Genomic DNA, 21,949 nt, shown 5'->3' on the forward strand with positions numbered 1-21,949 from the left:
GAATTGGGGATTTATCAACAAAGTTTCAGTATGAGAACGACGAGACGGTGAACAGCACGCAGAATGACAAATTGCTCACTATCAAGTCTGAAAATCACACCTCGCCAACTGCCACTACCCACTCATTCACCATACACTTGCTCCGTATTTCAACGACGTCTGCCTCTTGAATTTCCCAAGAAGCTCACAAATGAAATATCATTTCCCTGCCCGTCTATGCTGGATCCTCTCGGTGCCCTCGGAATCTTGGATCGTTGCTGGTTCGACATAAAGCCGATTGCCTCTCGTTGTCCACTAAGGGTCGTTTGCTCCACAGGTATAAATACGTTGCCAACTGCCTTGACTACCTTGTGATATGCCTTGGTAGCTATCTTACTAGTACTCTCCAGTATCGGAGCCGTCTTCCTTGCGTTACCCTCGTGATAATTCAACATGTCCAATCCATTGGCCCATAGGACGCCGTGGCCCTCGTTGTCCACTGGGTGTTTGTTCTCAAGGGCGCGGGCAAGCTCGCTGAACTCGTACGTGAAGCCTGTCATAGACCAGAACCTCGTTGACGGTGTCTTTGATGTACCTTTACCATGCAAGAGGTTTTCGAGTGCCCTGGTCAATGATTCACAGTGCCTGCTGACACTTTGTTGTACTCCCGGATCGTACTTCGGCAGCTCCCTCCTCAGCGACTTATACAGCCTATACGCTTGTCGGTCGAACTTCTGATTGTGGTAGGCGTACTTATATTTCAGGTAGGCGACTTCCTGGTTTAAATCATAGGCCACCTTTCTCAGTTTCTCGCCCTGCATCCCCAGCATATTCAGCCCGCCTCGTGGGACGTTGCTGACAATGCCGGCTGGTTTCTTCTGCCTTGGATTTTGGTATCGGCCGAATTCGACGTATTTCTTGGTAGAAGTGATGAAGGTATTGGATGGTGGGGCATCCCGACTGTCAACGCCGCGGTGTATGGGTTTCACTTTGCTCCCAAGCAACGTGATCTCTGAGTCGGGAGTCTTTTCTCTGATATTTCGGGCTGCTGAAATTCCACGCCCGCCCTTGGAATGGCCCGTATGATCGTCAAAATTGACGGGATCATTATTGACATACTGGTACAGATTTGGTCCGTCAACGTCTCCCGAAGGATCAGGCGATGTCCATCGTCCCAGCCACGGGCAATAGTATCGTGCGCCGCAGTGGTAGAGTCCAGTTTCTCTGTCATGTTTGTACCGCTGGAAATGATACTCGCGAGAGGCCTTGGCTTCTTGGTGCATCGATGAGTAGGTGACTGCACCAAAGGGCGAGTACTCCCTCATACGAGATCAGTTGGCCCTCATCATCGAGTTCCATATTGTCACCAATTTGGTATCTTGGCAACGTTTTTTCGCCAGTTGCGCTCTCAACGAGGGCCAGGAGTTTGTGGCCCGTGACATGGGTGATCATGCGCTGAGACATGTCATTCGCGATAAACTTGAGCTGAATCTCGAGCCCGTCAAGATAAAGAGTGTCTCTCTCCTTGCGTGTAGGAGACCCAGCTTTGGCAAAACTCTCTGTCACCTTTCGAATTCTCTTTCCAGAATAGTCGTAGACGTAGTAGGTTGTCTGAGGGGGATCGTCCTTGGTCCACAGCGTAGAAGATGACCCCAACAAGTTCTCGAAATTCCAGCTCAGCTGAGAATATTGGGGCAGACTTGTCATACAACCCACTTGGCCTCCATCGTCAGAGTAGCCGTACTCCTCTGGCAGGGATCCAGATACCGTACCAGTCAAGTGATTGCTCATCTGGACTTTGGAGTCGGTGCTGAAACGGCTTGGAGAATCGTACAAGTAGCGGCGCGTCCACTGAGAAGCCTTCGGTTGATTGACAGCAGCATGGGTCGTTTTCTCAATGTTTCCCGCGAGATCGTAATCGTACGACTCAAGATACTGGTAAACCTGTTGGCTGTCGACGACGCCTTTGGTGGGGTTCATTCCAGTTGTCGCATTGCATGGGCTAAGAATGCCAGTGCTCGGAAGAAGGGCTCTCCCAGACGCGGATATCAACTGCCCAATGGCGTTGCAGGTGTAATCGCGCTTGGGCTCGATCCTCGTATTTTGGAAATACTTTGTTTGCTCAGACGCGTCGTAGGTGTGTATGCAGCGGCCCACGCAGTCATAGGCGTGTGTTAGGTCTTCAAGAACAGTTACTCGGCCTCCATCCTTGCTGGCCGTCTTAATATGCGGAATCGCTGAGTCAATCAGTCAGGTCAACCCTGCTCACATGTACGTTCACATTGGCACCACCATCTTGGATATGCACCACTGATGGCTCTTTAGTATTGCCTGCACGGCCATTGCCCTAGCGGGTGACCTCTTTCAACTCCGCAATGAACAAGAGGCACTCTTTCACATCTTGGCCAAAACAACGAAACAGTATGGGTGGCCTACTTCATCCATGTAGGTTCAACCTTTCGCCAGTCATGCGAGTATTTATAACCAACGATTGCTATTTAGCCAAGCTTACTTAAAAGAAGCTTGAGATTGGTTTAATGACGAGGGAGCTGTCTTGATAACAAGATGGTAATGACTGCAAGTAAGAAGGAAATAGGACAGTAGTGGCCCTGCTCCAGGCGTCTCACCGGACTGACTGGAGAAGCCGCCCAGCTGAAGTTGGTATGCCATGTTACTCGAATATCTCAAATCCCACCAGATCAGGAGCCCAGCCCGAGGACGATGATGGCGTGAAAGTGACAGTGTTGTCGTCTCCTTTAACGAAACCATCAAGCACAACGTTCAGCCTGCCACTCTCAAACCAGTCTCCACCAGCGATTGGGAAAGCCCAGCGCTTGGAATCTCCTTTGTTGACAGTGATGGTCATGTTGCGAGTGTTGGATTCCCAGTCCCACATGGTATGGCGATAGTCGTAGTTGGTAAAGTCGATGCCCACGAGCACTTCACCATCTCGAGGGGCGCTGACTGACTTGAAGGTGACTTTGGTGTCTTTGCCGCCGATGTCTCCGATCTTCTTGTTCACTGGCAGGCACTCGGTCTTGCTGCAATCGACAATTTTGGCGGACCCCTCGAGAGATGCATCGTCAGCGGCGTAGTAGCTGAGTTCCTTGGGACGTGAAGCCTCTTCAATCTCGCTCAATACGAGGAGTCTAAGCTCATGAGCCTTCAGTTCAAAGGTCTCGATATCAGAGATAGAACCGTCAGCATGAGCCCAGACGTCACGGGCCTTAGCCTTGTCCACGCCGATCAGACTTAAATCAACGTCCACCGTCTGAGACTCGTTCTTCCAGTTGGCAACAGCCAACACCTTTCGATTGGAAGAAAGGTCGCCGGCCCACACATCCCACTCTTCCTCGGTATATCGGATAACGAGTTCAGCTGCCTTGCCCAGGGGGTCTTGGTTGATGGCAATGACCTCCTTGTTGGACATGATCTTGATAGATTCACTTGGCATTTCCTTCTCATCCAAGACTCCTCCGATAAGGAGAGGCGACTTCATCATGGACCAGAAGCCAAAGTGAAATCTCTCTTCCTCAAAAGACAGGAAGCCGAGCCCGATTCTAGAGTCGTTAGCAGTAGTCTCAGTCATGGATGATTGGAATCTCACTCAAGCATGTCCATGTCTGCAAATGCACCTGGACGAGTGTGCTTGGCATGGCCGACGACTTGGTTGGTGATGCGCCAGATAGCCCGCCAGGCACCAAAGATGTCGTTGCTCATTCTCCAGGTGTTGCCCAAGGGAGCAGCCCTAATAATTGTGAGTAAATATAGTCAAAAGACTGCAGACAATCGCTACATACCAGTCTGGGACATTCTCGCCGATACCCCACTGGCAGAGGAATAATTTGATATCTCGGTCAGTCTCATTAAGGGCTGCGCCCATCTTGATGAATCGATCTGGGCTTTGGGCCTCAGGCGAAGTGGAATCGACCATGACGGTTTTGGACGTTGAGTAACAATTGTCATATCTAATAAACAATGTCAGTCACGTAATACATGCTTTTACTTAGCCGTCGACTCACTTGAGGGCATCACCGCCCCAGTCGGCAAAGGACTGGGCATCGATCTCTTCATAACCTAAGAGTTTTCATTAGCATCATGTTGTGTGTTGACGGTGGTAGACACACCCAATGATCCAGGAAGGTCAGTAGAGCCACATTGGTAGTACCCGCCCCCAGAGTAAAGGCCAAACTCGAGGCCCAAGTCATGGATATACTCGCCAAGAGCCTTGGGACCAGATGGGAAAATCTTAGTGTTCCATTGCAATCGATTGTTCTCGTCTCTTTCGTTTGTCATCCATCCACAGTCCACGGCAACAATCGTATAGCCGAGTTCCGCAAAGCCCAAATCCACCATGCCCTTGGCGTTGGCCTTGACAATTTCCTCGGTTGGGTTGCAATTGTACCGGTTGTACGTGTTCCAGCCCATGGGAGGAGTTGGAGACCTCACAGTCTTGGCGTAAGCGCCAGACAAAGCGATGAGGCTAGCGAGCAAAAGTCCCGACATGATGGCCGCGTGTAAATGATCCAGTAGATGAAGCAGGAGACCCTCTTGTCAGCGTTTGACGCATGATGGCGTGTCCTCAGCAGGTTTTCAATTGGGCTTTATACCTCTATGCTTGACTAAAGTCATGTCGATCACTTTTGGCAATATGGCCATGGCAATGAGGGGTGATGGAACCATGCGTGGTAATGTGAGCGCGGAATCAGTCTCAAATAGGAATGAGAATTCGGGCTAAGTACTTAGTCCAACCCCCTGGGAGAGCCATAGCCGAGCCAATGCATGGCCTCGGAAGATTTTGGAGACCTCCACAAACATGGGCAAAATGGAGAGACACGAAAAAGGCCTCGGCCAAGTGTTCTCAGCCCTGTACGCTGTATAACAGTCCTGGATCTGACTCAGCCTCTGCTGTTTCACGCCGGGGCATGCAGGGATCCGAAAGTCCCAGGTGGCAGTGCTACTGCGGATCTCGGATCTCGGGGTCAGATGTAAATAAAAATGATTATTGGCAAATATTTACATGATGATGCTGGTTTTGACTTGACCGGCATTGGGAGTGAACTAGCGTTTGTCGATCTGCTCGTTTGAACGAATGAATGATGGTTCGAGAGAACTGCACATAGTCTCGATTCAGCCTCTGATTTACAACCTTCTGCGATTCTCTATCTAGCCTCAGCTAGAATGCATCGGTAGAGTCATGATATCACTCACGTAATTTATTTTCTCGTGGCAGCTTACCTACATCTTGAACGCATGATGCATATTCTCATCCATATTAGTCTGGGCATTGAAAATAACAACCTATTTCGTTCATCATGTCAAAATAAGCTTCAGAGCGCGACTTGATGCTGAAAGAGGATCGTTTAGCTCCAGCTAACTATACACAGCCTACACCGACTCAGGGATGCTGCCAATCTCCACGCCTGGGGCTCCGCGCAGATGTCCCTACAAGGCGAAGGTAAGTGGCATAACGGCATAAGATGATGCCTCAAAGAAACGAATCAGATTCACGAGAATGGTCCTGCCAAGACTGCACCCCCTGCGCTCATTGGCCAGGTATTGTCAACAGACAGCACAGCCTTAGTCCACCAAGCTGGCGCTGGCGACCCATCTGGACCTATTTTCGGTAAGCATAAGCCGCGCCTGATGGTAGGCATTGTTTAATACTGAGGCTGAAATCGAGTTGCAGAAACCCATATAAGGTCAAATGCATCCTCTCTTCAATACCAATCCCAAGACATCAACATCGAACCTTGAGCAACCATCCCATCTGGATTCACCATGAAGTCCCTCAGCTTCGTCGCAGCTGGCTTGGTCCTGGGCCTCCCCCAGACCTTGGCAGCACCGAGCAAGTCCCAGATCAAGTGGGGGAAATGCGACTTGCCCTGGGGCAAGGAGACCGATGCTGCCATTTATGGCGATGTTGAGTGCGCGACCCTCAAGGCTCCTCTCGACTACACCAAGCCCGACAACGGAAAGACCATCGATCTGCAGCTCGCTAGGGTCAAGGCGAAGGTGCAGCCAGCCAGGGGCAGCGTCTTTTACAACCCGGGTGGCCCTGGAAATTCGGCTGTTGAGTACCTTGTGACCAGTACAGAAGATTATTACAAGCAAGTGAATCCGCTAGCAATGACAAAAACCTTTGCTAATAGTCTTCTAATAGAGTTCTCGGTGGTCAATACAACTTGGTTGCTGTTGATCCACGGTAAGCCGTCTTGGCCCTTTCAACTGTGTCTGCGCGGGAGACTAACAGACTACCTTCAGTGGAACCGGCCGAACCCTCCCCTTTAACTGCTCAATCGAAGAGAAAGAAGAGGGTAACAAGACAGCGGCAAAGTCAAAGCTATCACGCCGTTTTGACGTTCTCCCACAGGCCAATGCCTGGCCTACCTTCAAGGGGAAGACTTGGGACGAGTTGGGCGAGAAGGCAAAGCAGTGCTACAAGGCCCGGAAGGAGACTGGCGCCTTCATCGGCACAGCATTTAGTGCTCGAGATATCATGGCTGCTGTCGATGCCTTGGGCGAGGATGGCAAGTTGAGGTACTGGGGCATCTCGTACGGCACTGTCCTGGGACAAACCCTCGCTGGCATGTTTCCCGACCGCATCGACCGGATGGTCCTTGACGGCAATGTCATGATCGACGAGTACGTCATGGGCCTGAACCCTTCCCTTGTCAAGGATACCGAGAGGTCCCTGCTTCACCTTGTTGAAGAGTGCGTCGACTCTGGGCCCAAGCTTTGCAAACTGGCCGACTGGGCGGGTTCCAACACAACTGTCGAGATCCTGACCATAGCCATTGAAGCGGTCTGGACCAAGTTGCTAAAGACTCCCAAGATCCCGGAGAAGTGGGGTCTTCCCAAGGAAACAGGTTATTTCCAGGGCGGTGTTTCGTTCCTGGTCAGCATCAAAAGCCACATCCAGCGATCCCTTTATGAGCCTGACAAGTTCATCGGTCTCATCGACTTCCTTGAGAAGATGCTTGACGGCGAATGGAAGGAAGTCTATGAAATCATGAATCCTAGCACAGAAGGAGAAAAAGGAGAAGAGGAAGAAGAAGAAGAGCCGACTGAGAAGTGGAACTGGGGCGAGGATGATTCGTTGCAAGGAATCTACTGCGGCGATCAGGCTTACCGTGCCGAGACAGTTGACGACCTCTACTCAGCCTGGGCGCTTCACTCCGAGCAGAGCTCTTTCAGCGACGCCGGCGCCAGTGCAGAGCTCACCTGTGCCCGATGGCCGTTCAAGGCGGCTGAAACGATCGACATGAACAAGTTCAAGCACGTCAACACAAGGGTGCCCATCCTGTTTGTCAACAGCAGATACGACCCCGTTACCCCCTTGGTCTCGGCTTACGAGGCTTCCACCCGTTTCAACGGAAGCAGAGTTGTGGTCCACGAGGGCGAGGGTGTAAGTTGTTTTACTGGTACAAGCTTTTAATATTTTCCCCCCAGCTAACAGTTTTCAAACAGCACGGTATTCACGGAAACCCGTCGGTGTGCACCTACACCGCCATCATCGATTACTTCAAGAACGGTCGGCTGCCAAAGCCTGGCGTCTCATGCCCGGCCAAGACCCCGATCTTCCAGTTCTTGAAGGAGAAAGCAGCGGCTCAAAACGAGACCGAGTCGGGATAATATGCATTAGCGATATGCCGACTTGACTAGACAAGACAAAGAGGTATAGATGGATACTGTGAACAGCATTAACAGTGCTTAGTTTGGGTTTTGGACATTCCTTTTATGCATACAACTTGAGGATATCGTTACGGGCAGGCATTTGCGTTGGTTCTAATGAGAATGATAACGGCCTGATCATCGATAGAACTAGATATTATTTTCAGCCACATTGTTTTATATTCAATCCTTATTACACTGGTACCACTGCTGCCCATCTCAGTAGCGATCTGCCCAAGGCTGATGCGCCTATTTAATTGTGAGTTTATTCTTCCTTCATTACTGCCCCTAAGCAAAATGAGGGGTAGGATCGGTACAAAGACATATCAATTGATTGCCTCTACAAAGGGGTTGCATACTGATATCAAACACCTGGAATGCTATGTTTAGTGCATTAATAGGCAGCAGCATTCGGCGTCTTACGTGGACATGTCTTTATGGGCTACAAAGCCGCTACCTAACACTTGGCTGCGCTACCCAAGCCTCGCAGTGGTCAAATGCACAACGCCATATCATCTTGATTGGCCGAACCACAGCCTCTTTGCAACCAAGACCTGTCATTCGATCTCACATTCAGCAGTTATTAATATCACGTCAGCCACGTCATCGTGACCAAACAGAAGGCGGCAAATTCCGCAGGCTTTATGCATTCAGCTGACGGGTAAATAAAGTGTCTTTTCTCCGCACTATCTTCAGCCAGGTAACCTGACCACACCACTGCGCGCATTCTGACAGTCTGTTAAACGCAAACTCCGAGCTCCATCATGGGTGCGCTTATACTCCACCGGAAGATGACATCTATGGCTGATACGCTTGATTAGCATCTCAAGATCCCGAGAAGCAAGACCTGACCTATGAAAAGGGCGAAATCAAGGCGAAGGGCGCCTTCACGGCAGAGATCCACATCGCCGTCCGTGTCTCACTCCAAGATGTCTGGAACGATCAATACGCCGGCAGCCAGATCATGGCCAAGCGACCGGGCATGTACCTGAAGTACTTACCTTGCCGCTACCACGAAGTCAGCGGTGATATGCTCACGGGCGGCGCGTACCTGTTCACCACCAAGGAAGAGGCAGAAGACTTTAGCAACTGGACCAGCAATGAGTTTGAGGTTGGCGAGCCAAAGACAAAGTACTGGAAGCAACCGCACTTCAAGTCGGTGACTCACTGGACCTGGAACGTCATTGGGGCCTACAACTTCAAGCCTGTCGATGAGCATGCCATCGGTCGCTTTCAGCGCTGGACATATGACATCAAAGACGCCGAATCGATTCTGAAGCAGCTGTACCCTGTTCTGAAGGATGGAGCTGAGAACCGCGAGGCGACTTCCTTCTGGCTTCTCCACCGACCTGAAGACAAGATGATTGCGATCCAGATGACGTTTGCCAAGACCAAGCAGGATGATCATGAGTCTGCTCTCGAATCTGTCATATCTGCGGCTGACCTCACTTCACTGGGTGAGGTCTTTCCAGACCGTCTCAACGCTGAGCTCGAGTTGGATCGTACTAGTGCGTTGCTAGCGCTCTGGCTGCCTCTGGCTCATCACACCAAGGGTGTCAAGGTGGAAAGTCCCAACTTTCCTGCCCTTCCAGCGCTGTCTCAGGAGGGGCTTCTTGTGGAATTGTGAAGACGGAGCCAAGTATAGCGATTGTGAGATTCCGCATAGCGGGTGCAAATGCAGCAGTAGTCTATTAAATGCAGTCTATTTCGTTCCAGTCATAATGGTCCATAGCTTCAGCCCAACAGCGCCTCCTTAACAGCCTCAACTTCTTCAGATGTCCCACAAATCAGACCAGCCCTGTCATCACAACCCTTCAAAGGGGTATCCAGGATTCTCAGGCCAGTCTCGGGGTCGATAGCCTGACCTCCAGCGCACTCAATGACAAGCGCGACGGGAAGCAGCTCATAGAGTCTTCGCAGCTTGGCCTTGCTGGTTGCGGTGACGGGGGAGATGTAGACGCCATGACCCTTAACAAGGGCGTGGAAGAGATCGGGAATGAGACCTCCAGAGTATCGAAGGGTGTACTTTTCGCTGATGAACTTGGTGACGAGGTTCATGTACTTTTCGTTTTCGGCGGCTGCGCGGAGATTGGCCGGGGCAAAGTATCGCGCCTTAAACGGAGGCTGAGCAAAGCAAATCTCTGGACGAACAATGGTGATTTTGTCGATGTCGTCCAGGTTAACTTCGAAGCATACATCGCGGGTTCCAGGAATTCGAAGGGCCACGATAGCGAGGGTGCGCGGTCCAAAGACCCCAATAATGGATGCAATTTGCTTCTTGGCAGGCTGGTTGAGCGAAGTGACTCCCTCCCAAACACCAATAATGGTGCCCACAGACCAATTAGGCCCAATAATTGAACTGCCATCGAGAGGATCGAAAGCAACAGTATATCGCTCGTTGCTGCTGCTGTCGTCTTTACCGCCGTTTGTTGATCGTTCCACGGGATCTTCCTCACTGCTCGCTGTGTAGATAGTCGGACACTTCGCGATTTCGTCTCGCAGGATCTTCTCAGCCAAGACATCCACATTCAGCTGCTCATCTCCAAACGCATTTTCGGTGCCGACAATTGTGACATGGTGTGATGATCTGAGTTCCCTGCCGATAGCGGAGATAGCCGTAAGAAGCCCAGGAACCACGGATTCGCGAATGGAAGAATGAGTTTCTTGAGGAACAAAAGATGAGAGAAACTCGTTGAGCTCCAGCTCCGAGTTCTCGCCCGTTCGAGATGGACTCATTGTTGCGGTGAGTTGTGAGGTTAAGGTTGAAGTGATGGGGCCAGCCCAGTTGCGAAAAATTGACGCAATCGATAAAACGTTGATAAGCTTTATCACAAGTAGCGAAGCAAGCACCAATAATAATTACCGTCCAGTATCCGCACAGTGGTTCTCAACAGTCCTCCGCTTGATTAACTACGTAGTCCTAAAGACAGCATGAGACCTGCTTGGGTTTCTTGCATCTCAAATGATTGTACCATCTTTCCGCATCTGATAGGCGAGAAGGAGACCAGACTGAAGAAGACATGTTTCCAGGATTAAAAAGAAATTAATTATTGTAGACATTCTAGAGCAGTACTTTAGTAACGTCGAACAAGGAGCACCATGATACCGCAGGAGGCGCATACAACAAAGCCAAGCATTTTAGATAATCAGGATCATTATACCCAAGAAATAGGGCTAAATACTTTTGAAAGAATCTCGGCATTTGCAGAAGCTCGTATCAAGCACATCGGACATCGGCATATCTCCTCTTTGGGTCAAGGTCCGGATCATCCCTATAGGCATGAGCACGTACCCCAGATACAACACACGGGGCACGGCTCCAGGGGTTCCTAGTCTATAGCAAAGCCTATTGGACTGTATTATTCTGTGTCAATTGAATTGATCTTAGGTCTCCCTCCTGTTGGCGCGGCTCGATCGTTACCCTGGAAATCCCGCTGCGAAATTTACTTGATCGGGCTGCCTGCATGTTTTCTAAACTAAGTTGAGTCCTCAGATGATATGCCATTACTGGTTACGACGATTATATTTTGGAGCCCACTGCCAATAATCACCTGGTCGAAGGCGAAATCTTCACAAGGCCACAGAGATAAAGCCAGTGCTGTTGAGATGACTTGTGCATCAAAATTCAACTTTACCAGTCCGAACTATCCAGGGGTCTCCGTCCCTCTCACTCGCCCAAGACGATCATGGCTGGATCGAAATGCTGCTTCAACGCCTTGAGGTTAAGCGTTGGGCGGTTAAGCCACCTCTGCTTCAAAGAGACCCCACCACTCTCCCACTCTCCATTCGAGCGTGTTGAAATTGCAAAGACAGATGTGATGATAAAAATCTCTGTGCCTTCTAGGAGCCGTTGGGGCACGCTGACAGATGCAGTTGGGATGAGAGTTCTTTGCCGCACCAAGTTGGTGTTTGCATCTGGCTTCAATGCAGAGCTAGACACGACAGCCTGCTCATTGCCGATGATTGTCTCAACGACAATGCCGCTGACTCCATCTTGAGAGGCGATGAGGGTAGAGTTATCGGTTGACACTACCCCCTCGAATTGACCAGGCACAGCATCATCAGCAAGATCTGCTGCCGAAAGATTCGTTCCGTCGGCTGTTTTTCTACCATAAATGGCGAATCCTCCCTCGACAGTGTGGATCGATGCTGTACCCTTCAAAGCTTGGATGCGATGAATTCGAACATGCCAATCCGGCCATCGATCAGTCGGCGGAATCAAGATTGTGTCAACATGGACAGACCGATCGCCCCAAGGATACCAACCAACACTGGCGATGGGGACACCTGGGTCTCCATCACTCATTGTGTTGGTCACAGCCATGTCGAATTGCACCCCCTCACTCTTCCATTTGACTGTCCACGACTCAGCACCGTCTCTACTGATAGCCAATTGGTTGTCTGGAGCTATCTGCTGGATGAGAGGTCCTGTGGGAACAGAGAAGCCAAAGGCAGATGAGTATGCGAACTTGCAGTACTTGGCTTGGTTCGCCTTCATTGGCCATGCGACAAATTGACCCGGAGTAAGCATGAAGTGATGGCTACCCTTTGGGTGATTGCAAAGAATTTGTTGAGGAGCCGAGACGATCTCAACCCCTGGGTCCCCAGCAGGGTACGGCAGTTCTTCCGACGCCCAAAAGTCGTCATCGTCGGGTAGGCCCACCGCTATGAGTGTCTTGAGAGCCCAGTAGACCGACTGAGGAGAATTGTAGTCTTCGGCCATGTACATATTCCTGCACACGAGTTAGTTTCGAACGAGAGAATCACCTATTGACTTACGGATACAGCCATCCAATACTCAAGGTTCCATCCGCGTTGAAAATGTCCTCGGAGTTCTGCGCCCACCATCTCAGGTGTCTAAGGAGGAAACCTCTGATGGCTCCGGGTGAGTCAAGTGGCTTGGGCATGTCTGGAACGTTTGCAAATGCTAAGGCAGCAAAGTAGCCTCCGCAGGCAAAGCGGTATGTCAAGGAGCGACCGAAAGGGATAGCAGATCCTAAGATACTGTTAGTAGGCGGAGTTAAAAGGTAGCATTCAACATACCTTGCGCATCAAAATATCTCCAGATGTTTGCACCAAATTCACGCGCACGTTGTCGATACATGTCGCACCTTGATGGATCAATGTCGTTGGCAAACTTGGAGTATAGCAGTTGGCTGAACTGAATCGCGAAACTGCCAGAGTAGTAATCAACCTGTCTTCCTACTCCGATAGCATCTCGACGTCCTGTTTTGAGGGTTTCCAAGTGCTCTTGTTCTGCTTGTTCAGGTGTCTGCCATGGGCCGTCTGCTGACCATCCGTCATGTAGGTAAAAGGTGTCCAGAATCTCAAGGTCGGCGTTCATCTCATCCTTGACATGGTCGTAAGGGATACCACAGACCTTGGTCAAGGCGAGGTTGGAAAAGACGCGAAACCATCGCCAATTAGTAGGGGGCATCTGTTTGCCGTTCATTGACTTGAACCATTCCGTAATATTCTCCTTTTGTCTGTCGCTCAATGGCTCATAAATCTTTCCTGAAGCAGAAAGAATCGCAAAAGCGAGAATCTCTGCCTCAACCATTCTCTGATCCATGTCATGCACAGCTCCCCAGTACTCAGGGTGCTCAGGGTCGGTCCCCGAAATGAATCCCTTCACCCATGGCTGGACAAGTTCGCTGACTTGAGATGCCAGTTTCTCATCTGCAATTGAGTCGTACCCAAAGAGCAGGGCACCAATTGCCCATAGCGGTCTAGCAAAACCTTCAAGCTGGGCTGCGGATTCATCGAAATGCGTACCAGTGCTAATCGGGATTCGGATACGGGCTTTCTCTGGAGAAAAGTACCCGGTTAATGGTTTGAGAAGAGCAATAGTCGCTCGAATCAAATCCGTTCGAGTCCGGAAAGGGTTGTCTGAAAAGCCTGCAAGGGGTGGCATATTGGAATATCACTTGACTGAAAGAAAGCGTGAAGAGCGAGACTACAGAACTGCTCTAATGGTGGATAAACTTGGCTGGGTAAACGTAGCAATTATTACCTCAAACTCGGACGTTTTGCCCCCATGACCATTTCCGGTTGGCCTGAAAGCTCGGGCATCGGGCCAAGTCACAGCCGAGGTCATCAGCTGAGCAAGACGGAAGCGATTGGACCGCTTGTCGCGAACCCCGTATGAAGCTAATCGTTTCCTTGCTTGGAGCCGTTCTCGCGTGCGGGGGATGTGTGCCGAAAATCTGGGGTGATTATGCAGCTCAATTCCATTTCTGACTCAGGTTTGTTTAACTCAGCCTTTCTCCATCTTCTCGGGCAGCGGGCGATCCATCGGATTCCGATGCAGCATTCAACTGAAACTTCGTCTATCAATGCAGAAGGCGCAGCAAACATGAGCGCGTCAGCAATCGTCGGTCCCGGTGGGGAGAGCGAGATCCCATCTTGTCAGGGGTGTCGTCGTCGAAAGCTTCGATGTTCGCGTGACAAGCCGACGTGCAATCATTGCCAAAGGCTAGGTGAGTATTCCAAGACTCTGTATTTCTGGCTTCAACTGACTGGAATAGACTCGCCTTGCGTCTATGATGCGAAAAAGAACAAGCCCGGGATGAAACCCGGAGTTATCGAGTCACTGAGTCGGCGAGTTGGTAGGTTGACCGACAGCTTGCTTATCTCTTCATCTCTAACCCCACAAAGAGGCACTTGAAAACACTGTTTATGATAGCTCACGGCAAGACACCAATGACCTGCCGAGTGCTCCGTTATCGGATACATCGCAGCTTGTTGGAGCATTCTCCAGTCTGATCCAGGAACTGCGAGGTCTAGTTTCGGCTCCCAGAACTGTAGCACCATTACAAGCTATCCACTCATCACCAGAGGCGTTGCATCAAACAGCTCCAACACCGGCGCAGTTGTCTTCAGTCACCGAGGTAGCAGTCGTCTCACCCAGCCACAGAGAACCTCATTCTTCCCACCCACCTTCCCGTAAGAGGAGGAGAGTTGACAGTTGCGGCAACCCAAACATCGAATTGGCAAGTCAGCTTGGTGAACTAGGTGGCAGCTCAAATCAGTTACCACCTCCAGAGCTCCTCGAAGAAATCGTCACAGCTTATTTCAACCTCATTCAACCATGGATCCCCGTACTGCACGAAACTCGATTCAGAAGCCGATTCTACAACCATGAGCAGTTGCCTCCTCTGGCTGTTCTCTTGCATGCCATCGTCGTCGCTGCCATCCGCTTCGTCGACTGTGATAGCCATCAACTATCAGCTCAAGAGGTGGAGACGTGGATGGCGAGATCTAGAAGCATTGTTATACTCTCTGCAATGGATGGACTTGCCGTTGAGAATTTGCAGGCATTGAGCATCATAGCCTTCAGTGATGTAAGTACCCTTATTTAATGGGAAACAAACAAGTAACCTTTCGTAGATGGGCAGTGGCGATGTCTCAAGAGCTTGGCCTAGCATTGGCTCGCTCACAAGAACCGTCGAATATTTGCAGCTCAGCGTCGAGGCCGATGATCGACAAGAGAGACCCCTTTTGAAGCCTCTCCCTTCAATACCACCTTCGAAGAATTGGACGCAAGATGAAGAGCGACGAAGAGTTTTCTGGAATATCTTCAACCTGGACAGGTAATGTTGGATCTCTTGAGTTTGAATTCCTCACTAATCCGTAATTCAGACTTTGCTCCGTCATGACTGGGTATTTCCTCCTAGCAACTCCCCTTCCAAGTCCGGTCTATACTAACAACGGTAGATGGAATACTAGTTTGACATCAGATGACGTCCGTCGAAGGCTACCGGCCGATGGAGGTCTCTGGCACAAAGAGGAAACGGTCTTGACCCCGTACTTCGGCATCTGGGACCGTTCCGCCGCCAGAATCGGCAACTCGATCGTCTTCCTACCCGCACATTACCCAAGTCCCGAACAAACCACAGACGCACCGCCAGGCCCAGAGACACCGCTGACGACCCCAACTGTGCCGAAAGGAACTACCACAGTGGATATGTCAACCGTAGGGGCATTCGCCTACTGCATTGAGGCTACCGAGTCCCTCAGCCAAGTCACGACTTATTTTTTGCAACAGAGGATAAACTTCAAAGACCGTCAAGAAGTCAGCAACTGGCTTACAAGGTTCAAGGAGCTCGATTTGCGGCTTGTCCAGTAAGCACCATGGAACCACGTGTCTCGCCTCTCTAACATCTCTCAGTTGGAAAATGTTTCTTCCCCAAAAGTGGAAGGACTCAAATATCTCTCGACGACCAACCATCATCAACATGGATCCCAACTTGACTCTCGCTCATATCACACACAACACTTCGATGATTCTCCTCCACCAACAAATTGCATACCCAGCGCCCCAGTGGACGACGATTGTCCGAATGCCCAGCGCCCATAGCGCAGAAACTTGCCAAATCGCAGCCTCCGAGACAGCAACCATCACCCAAAAGTATCTCAAGTATACCCCAAATAACAGCCCAGTCAACAGCCAATTTTCATTCTGTGTCTTTGTCAGTGCCCGTTCACTCCTCGGTAAGTTCCCAACAACGCAAAGCTTTGTACCCTTCGGCTCTGACGCAAATAGTGCACTGGCGGTACTATAAGACAGACTTGGCGCCCGAATTTTGGCAGCTCGTCGAGAGCCTTGAGGAGATGGCAAAACGCTGGGTCGGCCCAATTCTCAAAGAGAAACACAAACATTCGTTGGCCGGGAAGTATAGTGCCCAGCTGCGTGCTCTACACAAGAAATGCGAAGAGCACCCGGACTTCTCACTCGACGTGCTCGGATATTCTACCGACGGATTTCCGCCAGCCGATATCGAAGCAAACCCTGGTAATGAGACGCCTCAAGACCAGGATAGTACTCTCTCAAAGCCCCAGGAGACACAGCCAGTTCACCAGCCGCAACAACTTGACTCAAACATCAACAACGTTCCAACGACGATGCCGATGGGGCAACTCAACTCCTTGATACAAGCCTCCCCTACCAATCAAAATACCGAGCAGCATTCACCCGACGAGTTATCTGCCATTTCTACTGTGTTGATGGATCAGGGTTTTATGCAGCTGGACCGAGTAATCAGCTTCGATGACATGCTCTTTTCGGCACAGACTGCAAATGATCAAGGTACCGCGTTTCAAGTGGACAACTGGACTTTAGGGTAGCGGGAACAGCAACGGCTTGCACATCTAATCGTGGCATCATATCTATCAAACCATTCTCATATTTAGCAATCCATTCACAAACTCAATATGAAAATAGTCTTCGTATACCAACCCGTAGCCCCAGCATCTCTTGTTGTTCTTCGCGTTGTGGTTCGCCGTAACATTCTTCAAGATGGTTTCAAATGAGCGTTTGGATTCAAATCCTTGCTCACAACAGTTCCTTCACTTGCTTCTGTTAGAGGCCTGAAGATATGTTCGCCAAGCTCGGAGGGACCTGTATCCCGATCAGGGTTAATATCCATGGTGCTGTTTGAGGATGTGTCTGTCGTGGTAATGCGGGAGTCATCAAGTGTTATTATTATCGGCGAAAGACTCAGGTTGAAAGCTGACTTCAATAAAAAGTATCAAACATAATATTTCGATCCTCAATTATTGCAAGCCCGCCACGGCCCCCGCGCGTCAGACCTTCCGCATAGGTTCCGGCGCCGGGACCCACATCCGACAATTCCCCCGATGCCCGATGCCCGATTCCCGGCGCCCGAACTGCTCGGCCGTATCATTACAACCACCATTAGGACCATCAAGCTGACAAAAGTGACGCATGAAAGTAGCGATAACCAATCTCAATTATTAATAACAACTTGAATTCAACATCAATTGCATGAGAACGAAATCCTCGCATTGTCGACGCTCAAAATATCTTCCACACTTCAAACTTTCCCATTGCCGTTGTTGCCAGGAATTGGCCGTTCGGTGAAAAAGTGAGATAATGGAGTCCGCTCTGAGTCGAAAGCTGTAGTTCCCCGTCCTTGACAAAATAATCGTTGCCATCAAGTCTCCAGATAAATATCGTGCCATCGGGGGATCCCATCGCGAAGCGTTTGGAATTTGCCGAAAATGCAAGGGCCTGAGCATCGAACTTTACTTCCTGCCTTGACTTCCATCCCAAGGTTGTTCTTCGAAAGATTCTGAGGATTTGATTGTACCAAATGATGCACCATTGGCCGTCTAGTGAGAATTCAGCAGCCCTTTTCGCCACATGCCACCCGAGCTCTCCACGCCTCATCGGACTCCAAAGATCAAACTGGGAGCCAGTTGCATCTGGGTAACTGAAGATGGTGCACTTATCGGTGTGAAAAGCGACGTAATTCTCCCCATCTGCCGAGGGGATAATCTTGTTAACCGTAAAATTGAGTTTTTGCGACCGAAGAATGGTGAAATTGTCATTAGAATCAAGTTCCAATGTGATGATCGCGGATGGGCCACTCCTTGCGTGCTTCGCTCCAAAGACTCGGCGGGTATTTGCCGAAATGCCCCAGGTAGTAGTATATGGCGCCCCATAAGCCCCAAACTTGCTCTTTGATTGGCAATAATCAAGGGATTTGGCAAATTTCCAGCTTCTGACATAAGAGTCTTCATCCATATTGCTATGGTGTGAGATGAGCCGTCGACCGTTGGATGATACTGCCACGCCCAAAATTGAGTCACAATCTGTAACTTGGGGATTTATCTGTGTAAACCCGCCCTGGTCGGTTTGCCGCCAAAGATGAAATATGGACTGGCTTAGACTCGCCTTGCTAGCTGAAAAGAGCCACCGACCGTCCACTGAAAAGGCGCAAACAAAGGGTACTCGACGAGTCTCAATTACCCTTCCATTAGGAGTGAAGTAGTGTCTATCTTCCGTTGCGAAGGTAAGTTTGACGGGTGATAGTTGCGGAATTGGGGGTTCCTGTAACTCTGGACGCCTGGGGGCTGTTGAACCGTTTGGGCCACCCTCGACTGGGTCCCGCTGAACTGTTGACCACGATCCAGAGGCTTCATCAGCTTCGGGAAGCTCAGTGAGAGTTCTCTCCGTTGATTTGAGGTGGCTAGGCAAAGGTTTCGGCCGTACTGCAAGACTTTGTCGGATCGTAGTCCACGATCCGGAGGCCTCATCCAACGTGGTTTGTGACCTTTCTGGCCGTGTTTCAAGGTTCGTGTACGAGTTCAAGTCGATTCCAGCGTCTGTGTCGGACTCGACCACTTCGGTAGCGCATCTGGAAACAATCCAAGGATTTTTCAAAGCTGCGGCGGCACTCGGTCGATCTCGTGGAGACCGGCTCATGGCGGCGACTATGAAATCACGGCATTCGATGCTCAATAACTCGTTGGAGGGGAATTTGCCCCCATGCGCGACATATCGGGATAGCCTTTTTCCTATTGGAGATGGAAACGGAACCTGTCCGGCAGCGATACGAAAGGTGATGGCACCAAGGGCCCAGATATCGATTGCAAGGGAGTAGACGGGGTACTCCGAGGAATCCAAATCCTCTTCGTCCTCGAGGTCGCTTTCGTCTGATGGGGCAAAGATGTTCTGAAGCTCCGGTGCCAGATATGGCTCTGTGCCAATAATAGTGCGGAGAGACGTTGACTCGCTCTGCTTGCTGCAACCAAAGTCCGAGATTTTGACCCACCAATTGGGTCCTTTGTGCTGCACGAGGATGTTCTGGAGATAGATAAAATTGTTAAACGACTGTATTCAAAAGGCAGCCAGGTCTGTCTTATCATACCTTGGGCTTCAGGTCACGATGAGCGAATTTGCTTCGATGCATGAAGTCAATGCCTTGGAGGATCTGTTCCGTGATAGTCCGTGCTTCCCTGTCTGGCAGAGGATTGTCGAGGTAAGACTGTAGGTCGCCCAAGGGGAGATACTCCATGGTGATGAAGATTGAGTCTTTGCCCCTATACCAGCCGAAAGATGGGACAAAGCATTCCCGAAACTATGTCATCGAGTCCGTTAGTCACAGCGGGTCAAAGGGGGGCTGATGTTTGATCTCACTCGCTTGTGGGAAAACTTGACAATTGCCGAGATCTCCCGGGATAGGAACTTGTCCAACGACCCATCGAGGGTCACTTGTATCTCCTTGGCGGCACGTAATCTGCCCGAGTTGGGACCCGAAGTGCATTTTTGCAGTGAGACGACGCCGAATGAGCCCCTACCGAGCATGGTTTTTTGATCCCACACCTCCTCCTCAGCCCTCCGCCACCTCCCTCTAGCGGGGTCAGAGACATACGTGGTGTGTATGGTTTGTTTTTCGCTAACGAGCTTGGTTTCGAGCTCCCAGTCACGGACTAGGTCGGGCAAGCTGTCGTCCATGTCGAGTCGGTGGTAAGTCTACAAGTTTGGCAGGGGCTGCCCCAGTGAGTGAGAAAGACAAGTCAACCTGGACCAGAGCCACCTGAAGAGGGATCAGGTCACGAGGAATCGGGCAGTACCAATAGGAGACCGTCAATACTTGGTCGGCGAGCCAGTAGAATCCTCTCATCGGCCAGCCTCATTCGGTACGTACTATTGATAGCTTAGCAGAACGCCTGGTGGAGAGCCTGGCGGCGCGGGGCCTGAGGCAGTGTCAACGCCGACTGGCAGATCAAGGTGAAATTTTTATCAAAAAAATCCATCTCCGTCGGGGAAGTGGAAGCTAGGTTGTATGCTGACGCAGCATACCTAGGTAGGTTCTACGCCTGAGAAAGACTAGAGGCTCTGGTGCAGACCTTTGAAGACTTTGGAGAGCGCAAGCCAAGTTAGAGACGATAAGCACATTCCCAGCCAACCAATGGCGAGCGCCTGTTGCCCTGATGTCCCAATCACATTTATTTTGCACTCATGCATCGAATCCCTCACAGGGCCACTCATTGGCTTGAAGCAGCTGTTATTAATGAGTCATCTTGTGCCATCTCACGATTGTTGAAGTAGACGAAGACTGCCGGATCTTGAAGTGGTGAGCATTCTGGTTCGCAAGCAGTTTCAGGCACCTCATCGAAGAGCTAACTGAGTGTTCAGCCATCGATGTGAGGTTTGTGACAGCGCCTTGTTTCTACAACTATCGGACCGCTTGTGGATTGGCGGGATTCTGCCGATTACACGTTCGTTGGTATTGCCTATCATTGCGTGCATTCATACACCCTCTAGATGATACTAGGATGCGTGCGTGGCAGTTAAAGGAGCAAATCATCCTCAGCACATTGCCAAGCCAAGCCACTGTGTGCAGTTTCGGATTGTGAGCCTGGGCCTTGGGTTGAAAATAGCTACGCGCTTATGTCATTTCATGCTAATTGACGTGGCATTCCAATTGCACTTTGAATTAGAACCCCTCTTCCCAACACTGCTGCTCATTTCTTTACCTCGGGTCTCACCTTTCGTCACCGCAGAATTTTACTTCCTCTCGCAACTAAATTGAGGCTCCAAACACCATCTTCGGCTATTTAACGACCACCCACAGCCATGCTTTCTGCCGTCGACCAGAGCCTTGTTCAGACGTACCACCTTCCTCCCAACTTCTGCATCGGGCCTGCGCCACGCGGTCCTATCCAGCTCGGCAGCATCCTCACCAACCTTAGAGATGTAGAGGTGATCAACTCAGACTGCCGCGTCCCAATTGATGGAGCAAAAGTCTTCTCTCATGCTCAACATGGGTTTCAGGCAACGGCATCCCGCATGAGGAGAGGAGAGTTGGGCACATGGGCCAAAGCAGTCGGCTTTGAAGGCCTCGGCGGGGAGTTGAGCGGGTCAAGAGAGACGAATAGAGAGTCTGAGTACAAATTCGGCCGCCTTGACACTCTCCATTTCTCTCCCACGCCAACCTACCGCCGTGCCAGCATGAAGAAACTCGATGTGGCCGAATACGTCGAGGCTACGGGTTGGGTACCGGTCTATCTTGTGACAGGGCTCAAAGTTGCCGTTCAACCATCTGTCAAGATGAGCACCTCGAGAGATTTTACCGCTCTTGGGGAGGCAGGGGTCTCAGAGGCCACTGGTCTTCCAGCCAATGTTGGTCCTCGTGTTGACTTCCAAGGCCGAGACCAATCCTCTGAAGGTTGGTCAACTTCTGACGATTTCATCTTTGGCATAAGGGTTGAGAAGCTTGTCTACAAACGGCGTTGGCTTTCACGCCAGCGCCGTGACGAAGGCCCCCTGCAGTCCAAACTTTTCACCAAGGGAGCCCAGCTAGTTGGAGAGGACGGTGACTCTGACGAGGAGGATGAAGATGAGATTGTCGAGTTGGAGCTTGGCGAGGACTTGGATGGCATGGAAATGGTGTCACAGATGGAAACTGGGGAAGAGACGATGTGGGTGCTGCCGGCCAAGTTTGCTTAACTTTGTAGCTCTAGTCTCCTGCTTGACAATAATGCG

The 21,949-nt window shown here is 50.6% G+C and overlaps 8 protein-coding genes across 8 annotated transcripts; 4 read left to right on the plus strand and 4 right to left on the minus strand.

Annotated features, from left to right (window-relative positions):
• Positions 1–2,650: 2,650 nt before the first annotated feature.
• Positions 2,651–4,485, minus strand: NCS57_01318200 (Alpha-galactosidase; the record flags this gene model as incomplete). The annotated part of the gene is made up of 5 exons (XM_053062828.1): positions 2,651–3,539; positions 3,587–3,727; positions 3,780–3,947; positions 4,002–4,056; positions 4,107–4,485. The coding sequence occupies 5 exons, from the start codon at positions 4,483–4,485 to the stop codon at positions 2,651–2,653; spliced, it is 1,632 nt and encodes a 543-aa protein (XP_052907723.1).
• A 1,275-nt stretch (positions 4,486–5,760) lies between these two features.
• On the plus strand, positions 5,761–7,614 carry NCS57_01318300 (uncharacterized protein; the record flags this gene model as incomplete). The annotated part of the gene is made up of 4 exons (XM_053062829.1): positions 5,761–6,089; positions 6,143–6,184; positions 6,244–7,387; positions 7,450–7,614. The coding sequence occupies 4 exons, from the start codon at positions 5,761–5,763 to the stop codon at positions 7,612–7,614; spliced, it is 1,680 nt and encodes a 559-aa protein (XP_052907724.1).
• An 803-nt stretch (positions 7,615–8,417) lies between these two features.
• On the plus strand, positions 8,418–9,280 carry NCS57_01318400 (uncharacterized protein; the record flags this gene model as incomplete). The annotated part of the gene is made up of 2 exons (XM_053062830.1): positions 8,418–8,421; positions 8,475–9,280. The coding sequence occupies 2 exons, from the start codon at positions 8,418–8,420 to the stop codon at positions 9,278–9,280; spliced, it is 810 nt and encodes a 269-aa protein (XP_052907725.1).
• A 107-nt stretch (positions 9,281–9,387) lies between these two features.
• On the minus strand, positions 9,388–10,407 carry NCS57_01318500 (uncharacterized protein; the record flags this gene model as incomplete). Its single annotated transcript, XM_053062831.1, has 1 exon — positions 9,388–10,407. Exon 1 carries the CDS (start codon positions 10,387–10,389, stop codon positions 9,388–9,390), a length of 1,002 nt encoding a protein of 333 aa, XP_052907726.1. The 5' UTR covers positions 10,390–10,407.
• A 913-nt stretch (positions 10,408–11,320) lies between these two features.
• Positions 11,321–13,567, minus strand: NCS57_01318600 (uncharacterized protein; the record flags this gene model as incomplete). The annotated part of the gene is made up of 3 exons (XM_053062832.1): positions 11,321–12,386; positions 12,433–12,649; positions 12,697–13,567. 3 exons carry the CDS (start codon positions 13,565–13,567, stop codon positions 11,321–11,323), a joined length of 2,154 nt encoding a protein of 717 aa, XP_052907727.1.
• A 441-nt stretch (positions 13,568–14,008) lies between these two features.
• Positions 14,009–16,779, plus strand: NCS57_01318700 (Zn(2)-C6 fungal-type domain-containing protein; the record flags this gene model as incomplete). The annotated part of the gene is made up of 8 exons (XM_053062833.1): positions 14,009–14,132; positions 14,181–14,261; positions 14,311–14,996; positions 15,043–15,245; positions 15,295–15,315; positions 15,370–15,777; positions 15,824–16,146; positions 16,199–16,779. The coding sequence occupies 8 exons, from the start codon at positions 14,009–14,011 to the stop codon at positions 16,777–16,779; spliced, it is 2,427 nt and encodes an 808-aa protein (XP_052907728.1).
• Positions 16,780–17,470: 691 nt separating this feature from the next.
• On the minus strand, positions 17,471–19,915 carry NCS57_01318800 (Protein kinase domain-containing protein; the record flags this gene model as incomplete). Its single annotated transcript, XM_053062834.1, has 3 exons — positions 17,471–19,264; positions 19,329–19,538; positions 19,598–19,915. 3 exons carry the CDS (start codon positions 19,913–19,915, stop codon positions 17,471–17,473), a joined length of 2,322 nt encoding a protein of 773 aa, XP_052907729.1.
• Positions 19,916–21,040: 1,125 nt separating this feature from the next.
• Positions 21,041–21,913, plus strand: NCS57_01318900 (uncharacterized protein; the record flags this gene model as incomplete). Its single annotated transcript, XM_053062835.1, has 1 exon — positions 21,041–21,913. One exon carries the CDS (start codon positions 21,041–21,043, stop codon positions 21,911–21,913), a length of 873 nt encoding a protein of 290 aa, XP_052907730.1.
• Positions 21,914–21,949: the final 36 nt, after the last annotated feature.

The sequence above is a fragment of the Fusarium keratoplasticum genome, chromosome 11, assembly GCF_025433545.1.
Source record: "Fusarium keratoplasticum isolate Fu6.1 chromosome 11, whole genome shotgun sequence".
Lineage (NCBI taxonomy): Eukaryota > Fungi > Ascomycota > Sordariomycetes > Hypocreales > Nectriaceae > Fusarium > Fusarium keratoplasticum.